Here is a 27,517-nt window from a genome sequence, read left to right as displayed (position 1 = left end):
GAGGTGATGTTAATGTTCTTGTTTGTTAATAAGTCTCATTTAGGAAATCCAGGAATACCCATGTGTTCTGCCTGCTGTGTGTGTGTGTGTGTTTGTGTGGGTGTGTGTGTGTGTGTGTGTGTGTGTGTGTGTGTCTCATTGTGTGGCTGTCAGTCTGTGGAGAGCCAGAGGACATATGCTGGTCAGCCAGCTACCCTCCCTACTGTCTCATCATTTTCTCTCTTTCTCCCTGTAGAGTGGCCATTACAGTGAGCCCCCTCAGGCCATGCCACAGCATATGCACACAGACACACACACACACATACACACACACAAACAATGAAAAAATGTTTTTAGTAAGCATACACACATGCACATTAACACACACATACACATACAAACACTTCATCTCCATCCATCCATCCAGCCCAGCTCGAGGGCCTGTGTGAGTGGGCTCCAGCCCCCATGCTGCAGCCCCATGCATGGGCCTTGGCCACATTAGCAGCCTGGCGGGAGATAGGCTGGCTGGGCTCGCCAACAGCCTCCAGCTAACGTCCTCCCACAAGAGCTGGCACCCTTTAGACGAGCTGGAATGGTCACAAAGTGGGAAGAATCTAATCCGGTTTGACTTTTTTTTTTTTTTTTTTGCAGTGTCCTCAACCACCATGGGCCTTATTTGGGCCACTCTCCACTCTAAATAAATATGAAATATGAGTCCTGTATGTGGATATGTGCTTACTGGGAATTATTGGATTAAATGGTTGCAGCACAGAGGAGTAGCACTAAGAAAGAAAAAAAAAAGCTGTGATGCAGCAGTTCTACTACATGAAGCCTATTTAAGCTCCTTCGGCGTGATATCACATCACATCACATGACAGCTTAATATGGTTTATATCCTTATTGTAAGTAAAATCCTGCAGCTACGCTTCCCTGTGAGGATTAACACCTGAGTCATTGTTAACTGCCTCCACTTGGTCTGAGTTTTCCCGCCTTTACCGCTGTCGCTTAGTCTCCGGTTAACAATCACTAGGACTGAGATGTACCGTACCTGCGTAGGGGATGGGGGCGTCTTTGTCCAGGGCCACCAGCGGAGGATCCAGCAGAACGATGTCAGTGTTTTCAGTGATCACCCCATGGTATGATGTCTCAATCCACGGCTTGTGTTTATTCACTGCAGAGACAGGAAGCAAAGTGTGAGATGTCAGTGAAATACTTGTGCTACAAGGTACAACAGAAGAGTCAGTCTTAACGCACTGAGATATACATCTTCAATTTCACTTCCCCTGTAAAGCTGTCCACAGGTAAATGATTTAGACATGCACACTCACAGACAAATACAGTGTGCAGAACCACAAATACATGCACATTTCACTCCCTTCTTAGCAAAGCTCCTCCAGCCTCAGCTTCAACAAGACATTCTTATTTTGCTAATCTCCCCACCACCACCTCTTCTCTCTCTTTTCTTCTCTTCTTGCTCAAACATCCCCTGCAGGTTTCAAAGCACCAGTGCCATGCTTGATCAATGACCACCACTGTGCTGCCAGTAGAAAACTGTATCCAGGGCCAAGTCTAAACAAAGTTCATGTGCTGAGGGCCTGATTAAGGGCCATAATTGAGTAACGGCCCCCTGGGCTGTGTGTGGCACCATGCCGGCCCACTTGCCATTTCTTCCCCCATCTTACAGTCAAAAGAAGAGGAAGAAAGGAGTTCTGGAAAACAATTGCAACCCTCATGTCCTTCTTAGTGCATTTTAGCTGGGCCAGAAAAATTACAATTACACTTCGGGCTGCTTTTGAAAGTTCAAGTTCAAATTGATGGATTGAAAATGACACAAAGCAAAGCTGTAATTTAAGGTCCCCTGAGAAACATCGCTTAAAAAAATACATATTAAATGCTTGAAATGAAGTGCACAAGCAATAATTACTCTCCATTCAGCGAAAAAGAAATCCGAAGACTGTGGATTCATCCTAAGTGGGCCCGCTAATCAAACTACCATTGTTACAGACCCCCTCAATTATTCCCTGAATGCCAGTAAAAGCCACTTGGCAACGCTCAAATGTACTCTTTCCAAACAACCCAAACAGACAAACGTTACACCAGACGTCACACTCATTTATAATGCGAGAACAAAAAGAACACTTGTGTTGTTGCTGTTGTGAAACAAATGCAGCTGCATTTTATTTTATTCTCATCATTTCCAGACAATGTTTTCACTGCTCTTAAAATCTAATTAGTGATTTCTAATCAAGTGACATAGGAGGTGCGTCTGCAGCTGCCAGACAGTGGAAGAACTAGTTCTGTTTTGATTAAATAAATAAATGTATATTGACTTATTTGTGTTGAAGAGGAAAACAACCATCCAAATATACCATCTAAATTGGTGGTATAATGACGTCCTTTATAGTCACAATAATCTGTCTGCTGCAGCATTAAGTCTGACTGTACAGAGCACCAGCAACCAGTGGAAACACATTAACACCGTATGGTCACACTGTGCATGAAAATGAGTTAGCAAGCATGAAGAAAAAACGAAATATTTAGCTAAAAGTAATGAATGGTTGAAATAAACAGCCAAAATGAAAGCGACATGAATTTAGTTTTGTTTGTTTTCCTTCTGGAAATTGTTTTTGTGTCTGTGGCAAAGCTCAGACATTAGAGTTAAATACACTGGACAAAAATATAAACACAACACTTGTTTCTGCCTCCCACTTTTTTATGTTAAAATGAAAGACTTTTTCAAAGCGCAGAAAAAGACATCTTTTTCTAAAGTTTTCTTCACAAATGTGTTTAAATGTGTTTAATGTGTTAGTGAGCACTTTCCCTCCATCAAGATAATCCGTCCACCTGACAGGTGTGGCATATGGAGATAATGATTACACAGCATGATTATTGCACAGGTGTGCCTCAGGCTGGTCACAATAAAAGACCACATTAAAATGCGCAGTTTTATTTTGAAAAAAAAAAAGATTTATAAGGTACTGAAGTGAGGATTTCACTTGACTTGCGCTACAGATGTGCATTTTTTTTTTTTTTTTTGTGGATCAGAAAATAGTTCAGGATCTGGTCTGACCAGCATCTGTCTCATCCAGAATACAACACATCTCCTCGGTCAGAGTCGTGTGTGTGTGTGTGTGTGTGTGTGTGTGTGTGTGTGTATCCTTTGTGTTTATAGAAAAAGTCTTAGATTTTTTATTTCAAATGGGAGAAAAAACATGAGTGACGCTTTTATATTTTTATTCAGTGCAGATAAATGGTTGAAAGATTCAGCTTCTGTCACTTTAAGTGTATGAAAAATTACCATCACACTTTTTGTCGTGAACCTCAACATCCACTTATATCAACACATTTGCGACGTTAGATTTTTTTTTTTTTGGACTTTGTATATTAACAGCAGCAAACAGTAAAAACACTTAGAAAGATATTGTGAGTGTGATAAAGGGACCAACTGGATTGTTTTGTTATTACGTTTTTGAGGACTGGGTAGCAGCAAAAAGCTAGTGAGACCTGGGGAAAACATGCAAACACTCCAGAGATACATATTCATGAGTGTCAGCAGAAAGCATGGCTAAGAGCCCTGATACAGTCAGAGGAGATCATTTACAGGGGAAGAGAGATAGGAACACATTAGTCTATTAGGACGTGATAAATATGCATTAGTTTGCTGCAGCAGTGAGGGGTAAAATGATAGGCCTACTGGATTTCAAGTTTAAATGCCAAACCATGTCATTTTGAGAATGAATAGCTTGCTGACGCTGCTGTTCAGGAATTTCAAGGGGAAACATGATGCATATGCGTCATCGCTGCCAAAGCTACGAGCTAAGAGACACACAAACCTGTCGAAAAAAGGATCTTTTGTGGGTGTTTTGTGGAACATATTGTGATACGGAACAATTAGCACACGCGGCTCTGGAGCTAAACAGCAAGAACCTGGGAAGTGCGTTATCGTAAAGAAAGATAGAAAGCAAAAAATTTGAAAGCAGCTGAAAAAAAAAGCTAATCTGCTGCTCCGACTTGGGACAAGTGCACAACCCCAATAAATGTGTAATACAGGGTATAACACTATTTGAGCAGAATGCGTGACAGCTAATGAGGAGTCTGGAGAATTGAAGGCACACAGCTAAGGAGCACTCTTGACCTTTAAATCCTTGAAGCATTAATGCTGCTCACCGTGACTACTTAGCAGAGGCAGGCTGACCTAAATGCTCCGTTATCAGCATAACCAAAACATTTTTTTATTGTGATCCAGCTGCAACGCCTCGATACAGCAGCTTTCTCTCAACCGACACAACTTATATAACGATAGTGGGAGACAACTGAAAAGCACATTCTCCACATCGGCGACCTTTGTGATATCGCTGGTGCACAAGATCGGGAGCATCTTTCCATCAGTCAGCGTGACCTAGCTACAAGTTAACGACATCTCAAAGCCTCGCTGGTCTGTGTGTGTGTGTGTGTGTGTGTGTGGGGGGGGGGGGATGGAATGGTTTTTCACCAGGAGTGATGAGGACATTAAAGGAATCGCTGCAGTTTCCCGATGGGGTGCCACCTACATGTCAACCCCACCCCTAACCCAGGACTGCAGCTCATCCAATCTCTGGCGAGAAATACAACGCTGACGGCGTCTTAATAGAATGGGGAGCGTGTACTGACAGCTTGAGACATGCCCTCGAGTCATTATCACAGAATGGATGGATATGCTTCCCTCTTCTTGCAAATAATGCTGACTATCAGAGGTTGAAGAGGGGTGGAGGGGGAAGGTGGGAGTGGAGATATGAGCCAGACCATCAGTTCCAGAGGTTCCTAGGGGAAACATTGAAGCCACTTAGTGATAGTTCCCTCCTCATTCCTCAATGGCCACTCGAATCAAAGCTAAACACAGTTAATCCACTCATCAATATAAAGGGAACATGACACCACGCACTGCCAAAGCTCGTCTCTCATCATTTCAGTCTGCAGGTATCGTCAGAAAGAAGCACTCCTCACACTTGCTCTCTTTGCTAAAAAAAAAAGTCTTCGAGCCACGTTGTTGCGGTAACCACGCACACCGATGAGAAGATTTGTCCTTTTGACACTTTGATTGAACTCTGCTGCGCTCATCTACACCTCAGCCTTCAGGCTTCAGACATCCTCTAATAGGATGTGTGCTTAAAAACAAAAAAAAAAAATCAGTAAACACACACACACACACACACACACACACACACACACACACACACACACACACACACACACACACACACACGGGAAAAAAAAAAAAAACAAGCCTGAGCAGCACTCCGAGTGACCCCAATTTTTAAAAGCAAACACCTTCATTGGCTACTAAAAGCACTCGGTAAATGGCAAGCGATAACCCCTGTTTGTGAATGGAGGGAGGTCGACTTGCCGGCTTCTTAAGGCTGAACATGACTAGCTGAGACGCAAGGACTTTTAACATCGTGAGGACAGAGCAGGAATAAAACACACCATTTTCTCTTTTATATGTTAACAAGCAGAGGAAACTGCTCTTACCAGACTGTTGTGTTTTCTTATTTGGACCTGAGCTGTGATTCAAACACCATGACCTTTTGCCATTGTGTCACACGGGGAAAGCAGCAGGGTGAAATTAGTTAACTGGCTTCCAGGCAGACTAGACAAAATTATTTTTACTTTATATACTATCTCTCGGAAAGCCCGTAACCTTATTTTAACCTTTAACTTTATTTTTTCTTCATTTCTTTTAATAAGAAGCAACTTTTACTGCCTTCAGCTGCACTATATTCTCTGCTCTGGCAACTAAATTAATAAAATGTATTACTCATGTGTTTCAATAATAACCACAGCCTTGTAATTTTGTCTTCTCACAAATGAGTGGAGTTAAAGGCCACTGAATCATTTTTGTTCTTCAAATGCATTTAATTATGGGGTTTGAGGGATACACTTATCAAACCTGTACAGGCTAATATAATCAGGTTGTGTGACAGCTGAGAGGTGAACGCTGGAGCTCGGCTGCCCTTTACCGCTGACTGCTGGTCAGCAGAACTATCTCCCTCCGTCATTTCACTGTCAATTAAAGCAAGAGTCCTGGGTTTGACTTCAGGCTCTGAGCATGGCAGAGGCGCTATAATGGCTGATTAATCTCTGACCAGGCAAAGGTGTGCCACCGTAACTGTGCTGACGGGTGCCACCTTTTACGGGGCGGGTGCCGCAATCAGAACAGGCCCCCGGGGGGACAAGGGAGGAAGAGAAACAGTTGTAATTAAAAAGAAATTTGTAGGAAATTAAACTCTGATTGATAAGGTCAACAAAAGGGGCTGTGATGAATACATCAGCATAATGAAAAGTAAACGTAGCAGAGACAGTCAGCCATTACTGCAACCAACAGGCAATTACAGCTACATGGCAAGCTGGGAGCTGCTGCCAGCGCCGAGAGGCTCAGAGATGTCCATCAGCAGGTCACTGCAAATTATCCAGATACATCCCCGTCTCTGCTAACGTCGAGCTGGCGTCTCAGCTCTCTTTTTTTCTTCCCACTCAACCACTTCATCGTTGCAGTGATGCGTGTCTTCTTTGACCCTTAGAGATCCTCGGTCTGCAAGCTAATAAAACTGACATTACACTGTGCATGAAATTTTTATTTTGACTGCTAATTTATGAAATATATTAGCTGAGCTTTATGGATATTAAAGGTGTACTACAGTGATTTACTGCTGCACTTCCATGGAGCTGATGGATTCAGAGGAGACAGATTAAACACAGGAGGACGGTCAAAAATAGCTGCAGTCAAACTCCCATAATGCAATCATTTTGTTAGACCTTCCCAGCTGAATGCTAACATCTTTTAAACTCATCAACATTGTTTTCTGACTGTAGAAAGACGTTATACAAATGTTGTTGCTGGTTGAGTACTACTCCTCCTGACAGGTAACCTCTTCTTTATGTGTAAAATCAGTGCAATTTAAACAAATTTTCTCAAGAAATGCCCATTCTCTTATTGAGAAGTGATCCTCTGAACGGGGCTTAAAGCAGTGAAGTCCATGTCTGGGTCAAAATGTTTCTTAATAAATCAGTTTCTACATTTCATTCCTAAGTATTGCAGCGTGGTCTAGTAAGGGAACTCTTCTCCACTATGCACTTATCACCTAATAGGCAAAAATAATAATGAATATAGTCAGTCTTTTTTCATTTTACATTATATGACCAGAAATTCAGAGTTTAATGTGCTGGATAAATGGAGGGAAATTTTACGAAATTGAAAAGAACAGATACTAATTTCTGAATGAAGTGGAGGCTGAGTGACAGAAATGTTATTATTATAATAGCAAGTGATCAAACAATGGAATTTGACAATAACTTGTTTCTGGAAAGCAGGATCTTGAAAGCAGATGAGAAGTGACTCTCGGCTCATTTTACCATCACACCAATGTTTGCGACGTTAAATACGACAAAGGAACCAAAGTGAAGATCAAACTGCAGCAGCTGCCAAAGCTCAACAAATAAATATGAGAAAGGCTTTATGCGCTTGGGTAGAATACAAGTGAGTTCATTACTCAGTCAGAGCATACAGAAAAGAAAAACTGTGTTCCTGCCAAAACACCTGGGTCACACTGAGGCCGCCCCTCCACAGTGCGTCTCAGACACTGACACCCTGACCTCTGCTGTGCTTGTTGCAGAGCTCCTTCTGTCGTCCTCTCATCTCAGAACAGCGTCTGGAGGACACACGACGGAAACTCAACTCCACACTTTCATGCCATCTTAAAAAATAACAAAACTCACCTCACGTCCTTCGCTGAGATGTAATTGAAAATCATGACGTGGCTGGGAAATAATTCACCTGTTGCACCCAGTTTGACCTTTTTGGGGTTTTTTTGGATTTAGTTTCTTGCGATTATGAGCTGTTCGTAGCCCCTGGCAGGGTGAGATAAAGCAGGATCACTGTGCTTTTTTGAGTTTTGTTTAGAGTGGAATAACCTAACAATTCACCCTGTATTTGCCCTAGGTGTGCATAAATGTGTAGGTGTGTAAAACGTACAACATAAGCTTGCGCATCTCTGTGAATGTGTGTTTGTGTGGCTTTTCTGGCCCACGGCAGGTTGTGCATTCTGGCCCTGGTCCAAGTGCCTGGTGCCTAGTGTGTGTGTGTGTGTGTGTGTGTGGTAACACGCGGCAGGGTGGTGGTGGGGGCGGTTCAGTGGCCGGTTGGAGAGTAGAGCAGTGTTGCAGCAGGACCCCGAAGCATCTGAGCCTGACAAATGCAAAGCAGCGAGGGCAGACATCAGCCTGTGACACCACCCAGGGAGCGCAATGACCACAGGAAACAAAACACACAAACAGCCGAGCTCAAAGGCTGGCAGGCAGAAAAATTGATAAAGGTGTATTTATGGTCTCTTCCATATAGGTTGTTTGTCCCTATCATCTGATGCGACCCATAGACGCATCACCTGAAATGGCGTCATGGTCACAATAATTGATGTTACCCGACTTCCTCCTTTGCTCCCATCATAATTACAATGGCTGCTAGAGGTTGCCTAATAATAACTATGGGTTGTACTGAGCTGCTGGCACAGACGACCCGTGGTGTTGTTTTTTTTAAGAGGAGGACAGTCTCGGCTGTGCATTACTGTTGATGGGAAAGAAATGCTGAGAGGAGCCAAACGCTGCCACACATATCAAAGTTCCCCTTTATTTGCACCTCTGTGAACAATGGCATTTTTGTTTTGACATTTTCTCCCTTCTGCCCCTCAACATTGTCCCTGCAGCAAAATGGTAGAGCTCACACAAAGGTCAGGCTTTTATCATGAGTTTGTTTTCCATCCACCTTGGCTGACGTACAACCCCCCCACCCACCCACCCACCCACACCCCCCCACCCCCTCCGGAGTAAGAATAGAGCAAAGAGGAGCTGGAGAAAGAGAGAGGCGAATGGGATAAAAAAGCACTATACAAATTGTCTGAGTTTGCCTCTTGTGCCTTAAGAGAGTGCAGCGGTGTTACTGTATGTGTTGCTCCTCTTTCAGACGGGGACTTATTAACCTGCAGATAGGTAAAAGGCTGACTGCATAGTCACTCTGCTGCCCCCCCCCCCCCCCCCCCCCCTCCATTTCCCCGGGGGAAGAGTGAAAAAAACAAAGTGAGTGATCGAGATGTAGGAGTGTTATGCATTACGTTAGACACAAAAAAAAAAAAATTGAAAGCATCCATCCAGATGACCGGGAGTGGATGTATAGGAGCTGAGAATGCACTTTCACTGCCATTACCATCATGACCCCTCTTTATCAAATGGTTTCATAGTCACAAATGTTCCCTCTGTGCGTCATTTGAGAGCCATTATCGTGGTCCATTCTTGTACGTGCAATTTGAGATATGGCATTTACGGCCTCCTGCTTCTCTTTCACACACATGCGCCGGGAGTATGTCAAGAGAGACACCTACACAGCTAAGTACTGCCAGAGTTTGAAAAGCTATAATAAAACATTAGACGGTACAGGCTATGATGGTGCATTTATCTCAAAATCCGCATATTTGGAACTTGTTTGTACAGTTTCTTCATATTTTAGCACCAACTGAGCACAAGTAACTGTGAAACTGTGGCATTTCTTAGTCGAAGCGCCAAACTAATCTAATTTCAATAATAATTAGGTCTAGTTAGTGGATTTCTCCTTGGGTTGATGGCGGTTAGGGTTAATGTGTCATAAACATCAACCTACTTTCAGTTTGTCAAGTCAAATTAAAAACTTTGTTAAGTTGTCAGGACGATGTCAGTTTCATCCACCGGTGTTGACATTTCTGTTTGGATTGAAATGGATTCTGGCTTTGGCTCTGGCCCAAGAAGATAACATCCTCATTCTTCTTAATCCTGCCTACCTCAGCTTTGTAGTCAGGACTGATATTAAAGTGTAACTGCACTCAGTCTAACAATCCTGCGCGCACTGACAACATACGCAACCCTGACGTGTAATATGTGTAATTAGAACTAAAAGTAAAATCATTGTACTGTTCTCTCTCTCTGTTTTTTTTTTTTTTTTTTTTGGTCCATTGCACCAGAGGCTGAAATCACCCTAAAACACCACCCTGATTCCTTCTACATGTAGCTGGGAGTATGCACTTAAATCTGGGGCGACCATAGATTGTAAATAAAGATGGACAAAGCCTCTGTGACATCAGCCATAGGTTTCTGAAGAGCGGTTTGGAAGCTCAGAGCGGGCTTTTCCACCATCGCTATCTTGGCAGCGCTTGACTCCACCTACTTCCCAGCTAATCCAAAAATGGTCAAAGAGGTGGGGCTTGTGTGCAGCCGAGACTTCAGCCAGTTTGTGGCAAGCACGTCGCCCACCTGTCACTTAAAGCAGCCCCGCCCCCAATTATACAGAATTTTAAGCCTGGATAAAATTCAAAAGGGTGAATGATATAAAAATTCACTCTGTACAGTTGTCAAAGGAAAATTAGCAATAGAGACCAAAACTGTTTTTATGTACCAGGCTGTAAACATGTTTATTTGTGCTGTAAATAAACATATAAGCATTTTAACGCCAGCTTCATGTGGCCATTTGAGGATGTTGGCGTCATGTTTCAGCCCCGCAGGTTGCTGCTTGGTGGGGACACTGTAACTGGGTCTTATACTACTGAGGAGTTACTTTTTAAACAACTGAAAAAATAGCAGATGTGTGCGACAACTCTGAGATCTGAAACCAGGCCAATTAAACTCGAAATTGTTTTTTGTTTTTCTTTATTATTTTGACTTTTCTGATCCACCTGTGTGTGTTTCTATGAGCTGCTATGATGTCTGAGAGGGCAGTGACATTTAACAAGGGCAGAGGTGAACAGGAAGGTGCCAACAACAACAACAACAACAACAACAACAACAACAACAACATCCCTGCCCTTTTTATTCTTCAGTTTTGGTGCTTTGTGATGGAGCTGGAGGCAAGTGACACTTTGTTTTTCATTATTTATGAGCTTTTTCCCTCAATTTACTTTTGCACAAATTGCATATTAGAATAGGTGGGTGTACGTGCATGTACAGAGAGAAAACTAAAGATGTAGAAAACCCTGAAGATAAAATGGCCACAGTTAAACACTCCCGCTGATTCAAACCTCTTCTACTCTCCCTTGAGGCTCAGTAAGAGTCTCTTGTTTGTGCATGTCCATGTGCATGTGTGTTTGTGTGTGTGTATTGGTGAACAAGGAGTCAGTGTGAGAGACGGGTTCTCAGGTCTTTTTGATCCCTGCAGAATTTTGTTCTGGTCAGTTTATGCGGCGCCTCCGGCCAGCTGTGAAACAGGGGGTTGAAAACACACTGAGCAAATAAAGGTGTCGGCGGTGTAATCCTTTTAGAATGGCTGGGCTTTTGAAGCGAAGGCCGCCGTCTTATGGAACTTGAGGTGCACTATGCACAGTAATCTGGTTACAGAAGCGCACGTGTGTGTGTGTGTGTGTGTGTGTGTGTGTGTGTGTGTGTGTGTGTGTGGCTACTTGTGCATGTGTGTGACTGATGAAACACTTAACACATACAGCAGCAGGTCCTGGAGAACAATGTGTCCTTGTGTCTCTTTTTATATAGTCGACTTTATCCGTCATTTTCCTTCTTTTTTTTTCTATTGATCTTTACATTCATTTTACTTCAGTCTCCTCTCCTCCTCCTCTACCCTTTCATCACTCAAATATATCCAAGCCCACTCTTATAAGCTCTCACTCTTTTCATCTTAGTTGCTTAGTTATGCCATGAACACCCCCCCCCAACACACACACACACACACACACACACACACACACACACACCCTTAAGTTCTCAATAGCACTTAGTCCCCCGTGTTTCTAAGACTGTGTTCCTGATTCCTCCTGGCAGTCCATTCCATTTTGCCTCTCTCTATCTTTCTCATATCACTCTAAAAATCGAAGGCAAGTGGGCAAGGAGATGTGATGAGAGGAAGAGAGTATCCCTACTGGGACTCTCTCTGGACCTCTGTAAAACACACACACACACACACAGCACATGCACACGCACGTCACACACACAAAAGTAGTTCATCTCTCCTCATCCTGGAGGGATGGAGGGAGGGAGGGGAAAAGAGAGAGACAGCCTGGAAACTAAGACTTGTAATTTCTTCTCCTCCCCCAAGTGCCACTTATTTCCCAAAACAGATAATGCAGAGGAGAGAGCGAGAGAGAGAGTGGAAGTGGGGGGTGGGGGGCGTGAGGTTACAGGAAGAAATAGATTCCAGTTTAACGATGGTGGGATTTGTGGAGCACGCAGAGGGAGCGGACCTGTACTGGTGCTTCCTGTAACGATGGTGACATGTATGAAAGTGAGAGAGCAACGTTTGGGGAGATTGTTCTACTGGTCACCTGCTGAGTGACGGGAATAAACATACTTCATGTGTCTCCCCGGGAGACGATTGAATAAGTCCAACATCTCAGACAGTTTGCCTCAGTCCACTGTCACCGACGATAAAGAAACTCAGCGGATGAATATGTGTTTCTCTAAAATAAACTGGACAAACCAGACATAATGAACCGTATAGTGAAGGACACTTTGACTGTATGAAGCTGCAAGTTATATAATGATGAAAAAATATTTTTTTTAAAGATGAGGAAGGAGACAATTGTTAAAATTTATTGATGGAATCCAGCTTGTACTTTCAACAAAATAGGGACGAGCTCGTCTTCAGTGGTCTAATGATGAAAGCGCTACATATTTAATGCAACAGTCTGTTTCAAAGAAAGTGTGAATAGTACTTTGGATAATAATGTTGGTTATTGATGTTAAGCACCCGCTGCCTGTTGCACCAACTGCAAAGCTCGGTTGCAACTAGTTAGTTTCAACCTAAACTCTCCATTCTGTTCACTATAGATTAAAAACGTGCAGCAGGTTACTGTGACCCATGGTTACGTTTTGTTGTTGGACGACTGATCGCGGCCGCAGTAATTATGACAGGAGCAAAGGGGAAAGTGATTCTCATGTGAAACTAAGAGTTTATGTTTTTTCTCTTATCCACGACTGCTCGACAAATTCAACCACATTGTCACTATTGTAACCATGACAACAAAGATCGTCTAATGATGAGGAAGTACTTATTTTGTTACCATTTAGTAGTTTTTGTGCCTTAACCTAACAAAGCCATGACCATTATTATAGTAACCGTGGCGACAAAGGTGGGTATACCCCTCTCTGTACAGTCCGTTTGTTTATTATTGTAACCATGACGATAAAGGTCCTGTCCGCCTGATGCCGTAGGGGGCACCATTTCAGGAGACTCCTATGGGTCGCATCAGAGGGTGGAAAACAACGACGTCATGTCCACTACCTCCCTGATGACCAAAGCTTCTGTTGTACTTCCTTTTGTTTGTTTTATTGAGATGCAAACGGGGGAATCGCACGTATACAGCAACAAGTCGTCCAAATGAAACAACAACACACCTTGTTTCTCCTTTAGAGCAACACACAGAAGTGCTTTCTGCTCTGACTCATGATGTGACGGCGCCGTGGTTTATAGACAAAAACATCTTGGCTACTTTTAGGAAAACATCATGATTTAGGTTGAAATCTTGATTAAGGTTAGATGACATTCATCGTCATGGTTGCCATTATAATAATAATAATAATAATAATAATAATACTGATGATATTAGCTTAGACTTGTAATTCAGCTGTATGGTGCAACCACTTTTGACCAAGTTAAAACTTTAGCTTAGGTGCAACAGTCTGCAGAGCCACACACTTGCAAGCCGGTCAAAGCTCTGAAATCCTTTTTTATTTGTAGATTATTGGTTCATTAATTGTAGCGATGCCCTGATGGTTCATTGGGCCAATGAAAGGAAAAATAAAACAGTCAGAGGGAACATTAAGTAACTTGCCTCTAGTCAAAGGAAATGGACAGGCTAATAGAAACCGGGCCCTAGAAAAAACAGGAAAACTAGGAAAAACACACAGTAGATTAATAACCACACGTACCACTTTCATCCTACATCGTACAGAACTGAATCTTTAAACCCAAGCCGTGTGTTTCACCTGTCCAGGAGAGTATTTTTTTCCGTAATGGGTTGAACCTGAAGAGCAGCAGTTCATGACCATGCAGCCCCGACTGTGAACCATGAGAGCAGAGAGGCCTAGAGGGCAGCAACGCACATGAAAGGGAAAAAATGCTTCAAACACGATTTAACCCCCACCAATCTGAGAAATATATGCTCGGTCACACACACACACACACACACACACACACACATAAACACTAAGGAAGTAGCCAATCGGGCTTAGCTGTTGGATATGTGCTCTGGACATGTCTGACATACTGACAACTACTTTCCTCTCTGAAGGAGATGGAGGCAGGAGGAGAGTTATCACCTCCCAGGAGACTGATCAAGGAGATACACATGAAGGCACAGGAACACTTGCATGTGAGCGAGTTGATCCTTTCATGCTGTTAGTGTGTGTGTGTGTGTGTGTGTGTGTGTGTTGAGCAATAACTTGACAGTGATATGGGCGGCCTCGTGGAAGGTGCAACAACATATAAACATTCCAGAAAGTTGACTGTAGATCCAGTAAAAGAAAAAGAAAATAAAGCTAAAATAAACACAATAGCACACACCCACGGTCCCCACTTATAGTTCACTTACATTCAGGAAATTCTGACAAACGTTTATTGTGCCATTCCTCCCACTGACCGCCACTCTTCATTTCACGGTCTAGGTCAGCACCCTGGGTTCAGCCTGCTGTGTTTGGCACTTGCACAAGTTTTAAAGCAATCATTCATTCAGGGAAAAAAAAAATTGTGCATTTCAATATCCTCTCAACCTCTTTTTAACCCAGCCAAAGTTCAAGTGGCTATTTTTTTTGTTTCCATTATACTGAAGCCAAACAGAGCTAGGGAGAGAAACACATTGTTTATTGCACATAATTTCCTGAAAAGTCGCACTTTGTTGTTTCGGGCAGGAAATTAATTCAGGTGGAAAACATATGTGGGTTCAATGGATCTGTTTTGTGGTGTATTGTATTGTAGGTGCGCTGGAAAAGGCACCTAGCTTGTAATACAATGTAAAACAAGCTTCCACCATTTCACAGCACCGAGGCAAAAGCATGTTACCCGAGCGCAGCCCCATTATCCCTCTCACCCCTCATTTCTGTCTTATTTAGCCTTGAGATCTGTGTTTTGTTTGGTTTTGTTGTTTTTTTTAACCAGTGGAGCTGGCGAATAAAAAGCCAAACGGCTGGTCGCCAGAAATGGAACAGCGCCGGCTGGTGAGTAATGGGAGAGTCGGCGGTATGTACCAGGGAAGTGATTTGGGCTCTTTTTGTTGCTCTGCACTGTGTTGGTAGCCTTGACTTGAAACAAAGAGACTCATCAGCAGCTAGTGGAGCAACAGTCCTCTACACATCTCACACACAAACACACACACACACACACACACACACACACACACTGAGCTGCGGAAGAAACCACACAACCATAAAAAACACAGACACACAGATGAGGATATGTATAAACCCTGTTTAAAACTGCAACCGACCGTCAGCACCTTCAGTCATTAAGATGAAAGAAGCGATGGTTTCAAACGAGGGATGAACTGGAGACAACATAGGTGGGCTCAGCGATTAGATGCCGTCTCTGTGGGGGATAGTGATTCTCCGGTAACTGTGAGTTCAGACGTGCAAACACACCCACACATAAATACTACATGCATACTAAGAAATTCATTCAGATCATGCAACAGGCACATTGCATAGACACAAGTTCCCTGGCACAGAAAACAACACACCACATGCAAGCACACTCTGGATCACAGTAACTGTGCTCCAGCTGAAGGTTAGCCGGAGCTTCATCATTTGGAAAAGATAACACACTTCAATCAATCAATTAAACCCTTCATACTGGTTAGTGCACTTCACTGTTCTTTACACACAACTGATAAATACAGAGTCAATGAGACACTAATGCTCACTAAATAATAAAAGAAAAAATATAGCGATAAAGGAAATGTGAATAAAAACGGAAAAACGAAAAAAGTAATTAAATTGACAAAACAGGTGGAAACAGAAAACGAATAACAGCCAGAAAACATTCTTTTACAGATATCAACACTTTTAGCTGCTATCGTGCCTGGACAGGCTCTTCCAAATTATATACGACTGTGACAATAAAATTCATTTTGGAGAACATTTCAGCAGTTTAATATCTATTACATTCATTTAATTTTGGTTGGCGTATTTCTGAATATTTCTCAAACCTTGACAGATTAAATTCTACATTTATTTATTTGTTTCTAATTAAAATATAGTAGGCCAATTTGAAGACTTTGGCGATAACGCTTTCAATTAATTGATAATTTAATTGGATTATAGTTATGTAGTTTTGGTCACTGCTTCTATTGGTTGTGACAACATTAAACTCAAGGTGTGGGAACATGGCGACGTCACGCAACAAGTTTTGATTTGTCAAGAAAAACAGTGAAGGTTGATTATGTAAACCTGGGGGTTGGATCATAATCTGCCTTCACAGACGCGAAAGGGTCACAAGATATGAAATCATAGAAGCTAAAGTTTCAAACTTTGCTCAGTTCTGGTATTTTTCTTTGTCTGGGCTCTAAAACATATTCAAATAAGCCAAATCTAAATGATTTTTGGAGGTAAAGCAAAGTGAAAACTGTGCGTTTGAAAGTAGGGGAAGTACAGTTTGTTCAGATCAAACCAGGAAGTTGGTCTATAAACTGTAATCTCTAATTGGCCGGGCTACCAGCACTCTGCAACCTCTGCAGCTTACTCAGAGAGTATATTACTATTATTACTAATGAAAATGATGGCAGCGAAGCTGTCGGCCGGCCGGGACCTTTCTGTGTGCAGTTTTAATGTTGCATGGGTTTCCTCTGGCTTCCTCCCACAGTCCAAAGACATGTTAGGTTAATTGGCGACTCTACATTATACATGTGTGAATGTGAGCGTAAATAATTGGTTGTCTCTTTATGTCAGCCCTGTGATAGACTGGAGACCTATCCAAGGTGTACCCCACCCTCTCCCAATGTCAGCTGGGATTGGCTACAGTGAGCAGTTTGGCTAATGAATGAATGAATGAATGAATGACAAATGACGTCCAAAACTGAAAAAATAGACCTAAGGTGTCATCATCCTCAAGATAAACAAGATTATAACAGACAAACACAGACGAGCATGAGTAGCTGCAGAGTCTGCAGCGAGGGAGAAACAGTGCCGTGGCTGTGGAGGGATTAGTGAGCGAGAGCACACAGGCTTAGATGCTACTTTTCTTGCACTCTCTGAATAGTCCCACATATGGCATTTGGCTCTTTGTCCCACATGACCAGTTGGCTAGCTCAGAGGCCAATCATTTCTGACCCACTGCGACAGACTGCTGGCTGGCTGGCTGGCTGGCTGGCTGGGTGGGGTGGGGTGGGGGGGTGGGGTGGGGGGTGGGGTGGGGTGGGGGGGTGGGGGGGCAGACAGACGCACAAACAAACAGAAAAGTGTGGATCTGTCAACATTTTGGACAATAACAGAATCCATCAGTGTGGCCATGGAAAAACACAATATTTACAAAGGAAACATCACGTAGACGGCTGCTGCCCACGGGCCTCATGGCGGCCTTGTTGAATATATCCATCTGACGAAACCTCACAAACTCTCTGTTCATGATCGACCTCACAGCACTCTGAGAGAAATGCAATGGCCTAGAAATACACCTCTGTCCTCACTCTGATTAGTACTTTTCAATAACATTCACAGACTTGTCTGGAAAGGTTTCTTCTTCTTCTTCTTCATGATTCTGTTTTTGTCTGGAAAATGAACTCCTGGCTGTAATTCACCTAAAATCATCAGTTCATGTGTCGGACAATGTGGCGCAGTGCTAGTGGCAGCCTGTCGTAGCAGCTCCAAACAATGTCACCCCCCCCATAAAAACTGCAGACAAACTTAAGAGCACATGCAGCCACAGACTCAAGCAACCCCGCTGTGAGGAAACATTTTAGGAAATTGTTCCTGCCTGGTGCAATCAGACTCTGAATCTAAACACTCACCCTTGCACATGGAGCCATAATCATAAACTTTTTCATTTATATTTTTATATTTAATTTCTTATTTCCACTGTGTACTTTTTGTGTCTCTTTTCTTTGTCTTTTTCTGTATTAGTATTTTATATTTTTACATATATTCAATTCATTATGTGACTTATAACAATAACCTTTTCTCTAAACCCCTCCCTCGCGCAGTGATGGTCCAGTCATGGGTTAGCAACTGAAACTACGCATGGTAGGCTGAAGCGGTGTGTATGGAGCTATATTAAAACCCATGTTCTGTATATAAAGAGTTTGGTATGTTATGTGTGTTTATAACTTTTCCAAAACTAAATCCACAACAGGAAACGTGTAAGGCTGCGTTCCCTCACTCTCTGCCTTTCCCATTATTACAAACTCCTACCTCTCCTGTTATTTCAGTAATCGTATTACAGCCCTCCTAGTTCCACTCCAAATGGCATTGATTGATTTGTATGGCTTCACTTTAGGTTAAACCCATCTCAACCTGGTTCCAATTATTTTGCCAAGACACAGGGAAAGGGGTAATTTCATTCAAATAGCTACGATTATTGAAATGTTAGAAAAGCTTAAATGTTTCATAATTTGACAACCTCTGTTCATCTGGTTCCAGTGAAGTCTGAGAAAAGTATTCAGCGATGCACTCGGTGGGACAAAACAGAGGAGAAAAGATGAATCATAAATTGCTTAAGGTAAGAAGTCATTTAAGGGAACACACACACACACACACACACACACACACACACCACATACAGGATGGGTCTATGCGGAGAAAATCAAAATCTCAAACTAAACATGAAGATTGATCTCACTAATGCATCTTTCTTGTGGCGCAGCAGGGACGGCTCAGCGTGTTCTTTATCATTCACAATCAATGGGAAATGTCAGAACTGAGAGTTTGAATCTGCTAGTGTGGAAAAGCACAACGTCAGCTTCAAGACTCAGTTGACAAAGCATTGAAAACATGCGTATTCCTAACAATAGCTACTGTCTGGTAATCAACTGTAGAATGCCTGTGTTGTCAAGTGTGTGATAAATTGAGCTGAATACCACAAGGGAAAAGAACCTATTGTGCTATAATCAGCCCAAATGATATTTGGTTATGAAAAATGGCTTTAATCTAAAGCCAGAGTCTGCATAATGGAGCCCAGCCATGTGTAGCATGGGGCTGTGGTTTGGTGAGACTACCACCTGACACTGGCCATTTGCTAACGTCATGGCTGCTGAGGAAGATGAACGTTTTGCAGAAATAATCAAAGGACAGGTTCAGGATTTTTCAAGTCAGGTGCTCATACTGATACACACCGACTCTGATTTTGCTTGCTGTAATTATTCATTCTGTTCATATTGTCTAATTAGATATGACTTCTTCTTGTCCTTGTTTCGTGCAAAACTGTATCCCAAAGTTTATCTGAAGTTAAAATGAGGATGTATGAGACTGTCCTCCTTTACATTTCACCATTATGTTGTCAGGTAACCTTTAGTTGTTCATAGTAGTTATGACTGGGGCAGAGAAGGAAGTCAGGTCATGTTATATATATATGATATCATATATATGTATATACCATTGTGTTAGGTGGAGGTTGGGTGGATGGATGGGTCACCAAAACAGACTCACACAGAAGAACATTGTTTGTTTCCAATTTGAAGCCAGTGGCCAACATTGTTTGTTTTATCTACAGCTTTCACCACATGGTCATTTGTAACCATGACAATGAATGTCCTCCTACCTAAGGGAGGTAATTATTTTAACCCAAACCATAATCTTTTCCTAAACCCATCGAGGAGTTACCTAACCAAACCAAATCCAAAACCGTAACTGCGTGTATATCATTGTTACAATGACGACAAAGGTGCGGTACACCTGCCATCGGTACGCTCTGAATGGTCGTTTAAGTTGGACGACTTGTTGCTTTATCAGTCTGAGTTGGACAAATGCAGTGGGAATTTTAAGTTACAACATATTTAGTATAAATGTCTTTATTAAAATCCTTCCACTGCAGCTCAACAGGAAAAACACAAGAGATTTTTGTTTTTTGAAAATATCCACCTGATTTTACCTGAAGCCTCACATTAGCTCCAGATAAACTTCTGACTGCATTTACCTACAAATGAGGACTGCGGATTTTATGCATCTATGCTTTGAGCTTCTTGGGGTTTTAGCCAGCATCATTTTGAAACACAAAAGAAACTTTATCGTTGCATGGCAGCCTCTTCATCCTGCTGTGACCTCACCATGAACTCCAACACAGACCTCTGGACAACCCCTATAACAATGTTTACAGTCACCCCATAACAAGAGAGAGCAGGAGAACCCAGGCTGATGACCTTCCAGGAAATAAAAGAAAGTCCTTGCACCTTGCAATAGTATCCATCACACACTGCAATGAAATGACATAACCCATTCTATTGCCAGCTCTGTGACCAGTTTTACAGCTAGTGCCATAACACAGTTCACGTAATGTATCCCTGGCCCATGCTTGACACGTGCCCCCCGTCCCCAGTGTGCAGAGTAGTGTCCATCAGTATTCCAGGTGAGGCGTGGTCCCTATGAATATTTGAGTCGCTCACAGACTCGTCACTGCGCGCACCATAAAGATGCTGGCCACAGTTCAAAGGCCTCTTAGCATCAAAAAGAATACAGAGCTGAAGCAATTTCAGAGGAGGAGGGGGCGCGACGGCAGGTTGCAGAGGGGGTAAGGTGCAGGAGCAGTAAAATAATAGGACATTAAAATAAAATGGAGACGGTGATAGCGCTTCCCTGTATGTGTTCTGTCTCTCTTCCTCACACCAGAGCCCGCTGAGGTGTAGATGACAAAAGGGGAATACATCTTATTGGCAGCTGATAAAGATTCACCTGAAGTCAGCACAGTCTTTTCTGAGCTTGCCTGCAGTGGTTGGCATTCATCAATCATCTTAGCCAGAGCACTGATCCGTAGTCAGATCAGGTCATTCAGGTTAATGTGAATACGATGATCAAATTCAGTCAGTCAGAGTTTCCAGCTCAGCACTCCTCATCTGTAAAACTGGATAAATATCAGCTAATGGTTAGAGGCTAGCTGCATAGCTCAGTCAGACTGGTGTAGCGAGGCATCTCCTCATGTCTAATGTATGCGTGCACACACACACACACATATACACACACTTGATTAGAGCAAGGTCTTCCCACTATTGCCTCTGCTGCTCATGCTGCCACATTCAGGCTGTGTCCTCACACACACACACACACACACACACATATATGCACGCACGCACTGTGGAATAAATAAATCCACCCACAAATCCGAATGTTGAATCAAACAATTCACAAGTGTTGAATCAAGAAGGTGTCAGAGATTGTGAGGTGACACTGGTGGCTGATGTGTTGGATCACAGATGGTTTTCTGTAAGTGTATGTGAAGTGTGTGTGTGTGTGTGTGTGTGTGTGTGTGTGTGTGTGTGTGTGTGTGCGTGTGCGTGTGTGTGTAGGGGGGGGGGGGCTCCAGGTGTGACAAAGATAAAAACCTAAATCTTCATGGACCCTTGCTCTGCTTTGTGTTGCCAGCTCACGGTGTTGTGGGCAGCAGTGATGACTTTTTTTTTGGTTTTGTTTCTGCTCAATCTATTCAAACCATTCTCTGTGACAAGATGAAAAAAGAAAAAAAAAAGAAGAAGAGAAACTCTGTCCTTCATTCTCGTTACTGACAAAATAAATATATTACAGCCATGCATGATCAGACTGCAGTGAGAGAGAAAGAAGGGATGAGTGAAGGGGGGAAGAAAGAAGTGAGAGACAGAAAGAGAGAGAAACACACTCATCCATTTTTCATGTCTGCTCACTGCAGATGAACCTGATGGACCACAGAGAGAGAGAGAGAGAGAGAGAGAGACAGATAGAGAGAGAGAGGTGAATAGGAGAAAAGAAGGCATCTTCTTTTTTTTCTGAATACAAGCTAATCTTCTATTTTTCAGTGTTCTCACATGTTTACTAAACTTTATTGGGAAGGCCAGAGGTTTTTTTTTTTTCAGTTGATGCCTGTTGCAGCTCCATTTTCAAGGTTCCTCTGCTTGCACATCGATCATGTCAGCTGTCCACTGAATCTACACCTCTGCTTTTGACTACTTGTAATTCTATGTAGCAATCACTGATCGCCCTAAAGAGAGTTCACTTGCTAAATTGATCCACTGCCAAGAGCTATGTAACACGCAGCATGTGTACGCTGTCCACAATGTCAGCATATATGCACTTTACATATACATTATTCAGTCCATTGAGAGTGCCATGTCAAGCTGCTGTCAGTCAGGCTCAGGCAACCACCCCGAGGGCGGGTGTTGGAGGTCACATTAGCAGGAAGTCAGCCATCAGCAAGAGATTCCTGCAATAATAAAAAAAAACTGAAAAGGGGGAGCTATAATCCAATCAGCCACTCGTACCTGCTGTTCATTAATTGTTCAAACTAATCTGATTACACCGGTGGAGGCCACAAGACCTGCAAAGTGATACCATCTGATAAAAATGTTATGCATTAGTTATACACCAGTTCTCATTTTTTATCATTTGCATTATCTTGCAGACTATCTTCCTCTCTTTGCTGGCATGTGTGCATGTGAGAGCGTGTGAGTCACTGGAAATCCGGATAACCTTTCAGATGATAATCTTTTCCCCCATGACTTGCACATTTCCCGTGCTAGATTATGCTAATGCAACATTTGAGCCACCAGCAGTCGGTGAGAAAGAGACTGGCGGTGCATGATGGAAGGTGTAAGTGATAAAAAACAATGTGCAAAGTGAGCAACAGGTAGCAACTACAGAATGTTTGTTAGGTTTTCAGGGCCAGTGTGGTTGAGGATTGTGTAGTATCAGGAGGAACATTATAAGTGAAGGTATTGGTACAGTAATTGGTTTGGAAGGGAGAGACTACATTCCAGCTTTTAGCCATGCTAGCAGCACAGATCTAGAGACAACAATGTCTGGTGGTCTTTTGGCTGTCCTGCCATTTTTGGATGAATTGCCATGAAATCTTGTACCGACCTTCACGGTCCCCATACAATGTATCTTAAAGTGCTCGTTGATGCACTGACTTTTCCTCCAGCACCACCATGAAGTTCACGTTTGTGGTTTTCTGTGAGAGGTGACAACAACTGGTGGATGGAAATATGGTCCAAACATTTCCACTGAGGATGGACTGTCTTGACTTTGGCAGCATCACCAGGTAGTATATCCTCCAAGTATCCAAGTATATCCTCACAGAGCTCTTAGCATGACTCGGACTCTCAGTCTTGTTCAGTTCTGTTTGCTGTACACCGGTGTACATGTAAATGACTGTAATGTGGTGTCTTAATTAGATGCTGTTTTCATAAGACAGCGCTGTCATTAAGTCCATGACTGTGAAATAAAAGTCTGTGTTAGCATGCTTGCATAAATCAGCTGCTCCCCCTAATAACCCTGTTGACTGTGGACTCTGTCCCGAGAGTCTGTTTACATGAATGCCCAGAGAGATCTGTCTCTACTGCAAATTAAAAATACATGATTTCAAATGCAACGTATGCGAGACATGTTTGAAATAAGGAGATAAGGTAATGCAGTTGTTGCAGCTCTGGATAAATATATAGAGATTTCCGGTGGAAGTTTTTAATAATGTAAAGCTGGGGGAAAATGAAAAATCTCTTTTTCCACCTGCCAAACCTTTGGTTATTATTCACTAGATTTCCATCTCTGGCTCTGGTTCTTGTTATTTTGGTAGATGTTCTACCTTCTTTGTCAAGCCACTCAGTTTTTTTTTTTATTTCTGCATGTTTGCCTTTGAGGGGTTCAGCCTCAGTAGTCTGAATATGTCCAACAGCCACACCACAACAGCATGCCGTTGCTATTGTTTTCACCTTGTGAGTCTGTGTGTGTTATTATGGCAATGTGGTCCTGGAAATGCAGTGCCTGACTCCGCCTAACTCCTGGCTGATCCAAAAATGGGCAAAGAGGTGGGGTGTGTGTGGAGCTGAGACTTTGGTGCGCTCACCCACCCGTCACTTAAAGTGGCCACGCCCTCAATTATGCATAACTTTAAGCTTTAATAAAAATTTAAAGGCGTGAGTTATGTAAAAAGGTCCCCGGAGTCCTGGAGGTTGCCTCTTGCTGGGGACAAGTACTGTTTTGCGTAGTACCACAGAGTTGGTTTTGAAAACTTAGGTGGGTGTTTATCTGTCTGGACAGATGTCATCGCGATAGCCTCACAACTGTGTAAGGTGCAGTCACAAAACTTTACAGGTAGGTAGTTGAGTTCAAAGTGAAGAATGAGATCGGAGTTGGGTGTGGTCAGATCCATGAGAACTGAGTAATGATGTAGAATTGGTGTTGGAACTAGGCACTCGTTCATGTTGTAGGGAGTCAACGTTCATGTCAAAGATATTGCTTAATCAAGCTCTAATATATAAAAAAAGATACCAACGACACAACTTCATTTACATGCAACAGCCATTTTATCATGACTCCTTTTTCACCTTTTGCTATGCCAGGTGTGCAGGGCACGAAAATACCAAATGAACCGGCAGGTGCATTTTCAAGGTCACCGAAATGCCAACATGCTTTATATCTGCAGTGTTTGTGCAGCCATGACATCGCAGCCCAGACATGTAAAGCGAGTAAAAGAGAGACTATGGTATGTGTAATGCATCTGAACATGCAAGTTTATCTGCTGTTTGTTCTGTTTTACAGAGCAGCAGCAACTGTCTATACAGTGCGCCCATGCATGTAAGCCCACGTAAGCCGTCCTATCTGTGCACATATGCACGCCCCTCAATCTGGTTGAGAGAGTAGTTTAATTATAGTCTGATTACACCTCAACATCTTCCCCTCATCCCTCCCTCCCTCCTCCCCATCCGCTTTCCTTTTTTTCCCCCTCTCTTTCACCACTTTCCATATTACAAGGCCTCTTGTTGCTTATTAATGAGATGCATTAAAATGGATAGATTACCACCACTTCCCCCACCTATATTTCTTCCCCTGCATTTTAACACATTGCATAGAGTTCATTCACTATCTGTTACCGACCCATGTAGCCACATTTTCCTGTACTTCATATTCTGTACTACATATGATTCCCCACGAAGCCCGAGTGCCAGTTAATCACTAGTTAAAGGAAACAATTTATGAGGAGGCTGGATGAATAGTGGTGTAATTATTGCTCAAGTTATTACCATGACGCCACATGAGAAATTCAGCCTCGGAAACACCAAGTGAAATGAGAAATTTTAAAGTTACTTCAGTGATACTTGCAGTAAGATCAGAGTTATGATGTAGAACAATAACTTATTTGGTGTAGGGGAACCATTCTACCCTGACTAGGCTGTAACAACCTTGAAAGTTTCGAGCCATAGAGAGCAGTTCATCAACAGTTTTCTAGCTTGTGTGATTCAGTGTTGATTTAGCCTTTAATTAGATATCTTTTACACTTTAGCTGCAATTTTAATCTCCTGTAATCCTCACAACACACGAATGAGTTTCAGTGACATCACACAATGAGGAAACTTTCTGTTTGTTTGCTCTAACTTTTCGCTGACACCCATCTTCCTGCACTATCGTTGTATTTTCTAAGCTCTGTTTGCTTTAGGTTCGGTTGCTAACACCGGCTAGCGAGCTACCTTGTCAAATATGACTGTATTTACCTTCGAGGAGATGAAGCAGACAGCTGGGGATGATCAGCTTCCTGGCTGATTAGCTGCAATGTGATCTTACTTTCAAATGAGCAGAGACTTGATTAATATGTAGGAGGACTTAACAAATTGTGTACTACTTGAATTTAACTGTGAGGCAGAAAAGTTAGTCAGGCAGTGGGAGCCTCAAGGATTTCTGAAAGTCACACATAAACGCTAGCTCGCTACTTTTTGAAGATGGCATGGGAGATATGTTATGCTGTACAAAAGACAGACTGCATCTGATGTTGTGATTGCGAGGAAAAGTTCCATCTTATCTCCAGGTAGGTTTCTATGAAAAAAACAAACACCTCATCTTTTTTTATTCTTTCTTTTTTCTTTTTTTTTTGGCGATTAGTCATTTCTCTTGCCCCCCACCCTCTCCCCTTCTTGCCCCTCCTCATCTTTAATATCTCTCTCTTTCTCAGTACCGGTTCCACACTGTCAGCCAATTCCTGCCTATCTGCGGCCCAAAAATGGCTGTGCTTGGCTGATTCTACTGATAAGAGACTGAATGCCTGCTGTCCACAAAGGAGGAGGAAGAGAGGGAAAGGGAGAGAGAGAAAAAGGGGAGATGGAAAACAGAGAGAGATGGGAAACTGAGAAAGGATAAGAATAACAATGACTCTTTCTGTATTTTTGTAGAAAAAGCCAGCAGGGTTAGTGTTTTGTGACTTAACTTTCAAGACATTGGCACACTTCTAGTCTCAGCTAACTCTATATACATTAAATTATGTTCCAGTGCTGTTTAAAAGAGCCCCTGTGAGGTACTTGACTTGTCAGAGAGGAGAACCACTCCATAAAAAGTCTTTTTTTTTCACCCCAGACATGGGCTGCTGATACTGTATCAGTGGAGGATGATGAATCATTTGCATTTACATCAAATGGTGATGAGGGGAGCGTTAGAGGCAGTGTGGGAGAGAATGAGGGAGGGTTAAGGTCAAGTTGTACTTCATAGAGGAGACACTAATCTCCTCTGGGGGAAAGAAAAGGAGCTACCCTGGAAAGAGTAGAGCTGGAAGAAGGGTGAGGATGCGGTGAAACATAGTGCAGCCATATTTAACTTCTAGCGGAGGCATTTTGCTGCAGCAGATGAAGGGATGGAGCGGGGACAAGAGTGCACGTGCATCTCAAAGTATTTTCTTTGTCTGATGCACATGGACGCTTTACATACACACGTACATACTGAAGTAGTGTGGTTGGTATGGTGACAGTTGCCAGATTTGATGAAATTTAACATTAGAGCCACAGAGAGACACAATTTTCTCTAACTTCACGAAGGATAGGTCATCCATTATCCAATGAGTATGAGACGAGGTTCGAGGCTCTGGCTGCTGAAAGCAACATGGATAACGAATTACAAATGTTACTGACCTCGTTGTCTTTGCTAGCAGTTGTAGTAGAGTTTGCTGCTTCCTGTTTATACCTGCTCGTGCATGCCCAGTGTACGTGAATGGTCATGTATGTGTTTTCAGGTGTGATTGTATGGACGGAGATTGTTTCTGAATTGGAGCTTATCGGTCGCCTGGACGGAAATCATTTTTGTTGTAAAAGGTAAACGTATTAGTGTCGATGTAGCCGAAGGGTGAGGGGTGGACACAAACTCTGGTCTCCCACATGAAAGTCTGACACACTACACACCCATTCATGATTAGGGCACACAACTTCCTAGACTGAAACTAAATTGTAGCACTGAATAAATCCTGAGGTGTGGAATGAAAAACTGTGCTGATTTCTTCTTGTTACTTGTGGTTGGTGAATAACAAAAGTGTTTAATTTTCTGCCACAATTGAACTCTGATTACATACAGTGTATCATTTTTACAAACAAAGAGTTACTTTTGCCTCTTGAGTCTCTCTGTGATT

The 27,517-nt window shown here is 42.6% G+C and overlaps 1 protein-coding gene across 1 annotated transcript in view; it reads right to left on the bottom strand.

Annotated features, from left to right (window-relative positions):
* LOC130167535 (calsyntenin-2-like) overlaps positions 1-27,517 on the bottom strand; it is a 255,034-nt gene that overhangs the window by 161,060 nt on the left and 66,457 nt on the right. The window contains exon 2 of the mRNA XM_056373821.1: positions 1,028-1,150. Within this exon, the coding sequence (XP_056229796.1) occupies positions 1,028-1,150 (123 nt within the window). The remainder of the gene's footprint in view (positions 1-1,027; positions 1,151-27,517) is intronic.

The sequence above is a fragment of the Seriola aureovittata genome, chromosome 4, assembly GCF_021018895.1.
Source record: "Seriola aureovittata isolate HTS-2021-v1 ecotype China chromosome 4, ASM2101889v1, whole genome shotgun sequence".
Taxonomy (NCBI): domain Eukaryota; kingdom Metazoa; phylum Chordata; class Actinopteri; order Carangiformes; family Carangidae; genus Seriola; species Seriola aureovittata.
This window is presented reverse-complemented; position numbering and strand designations above follow the sequence as displayed.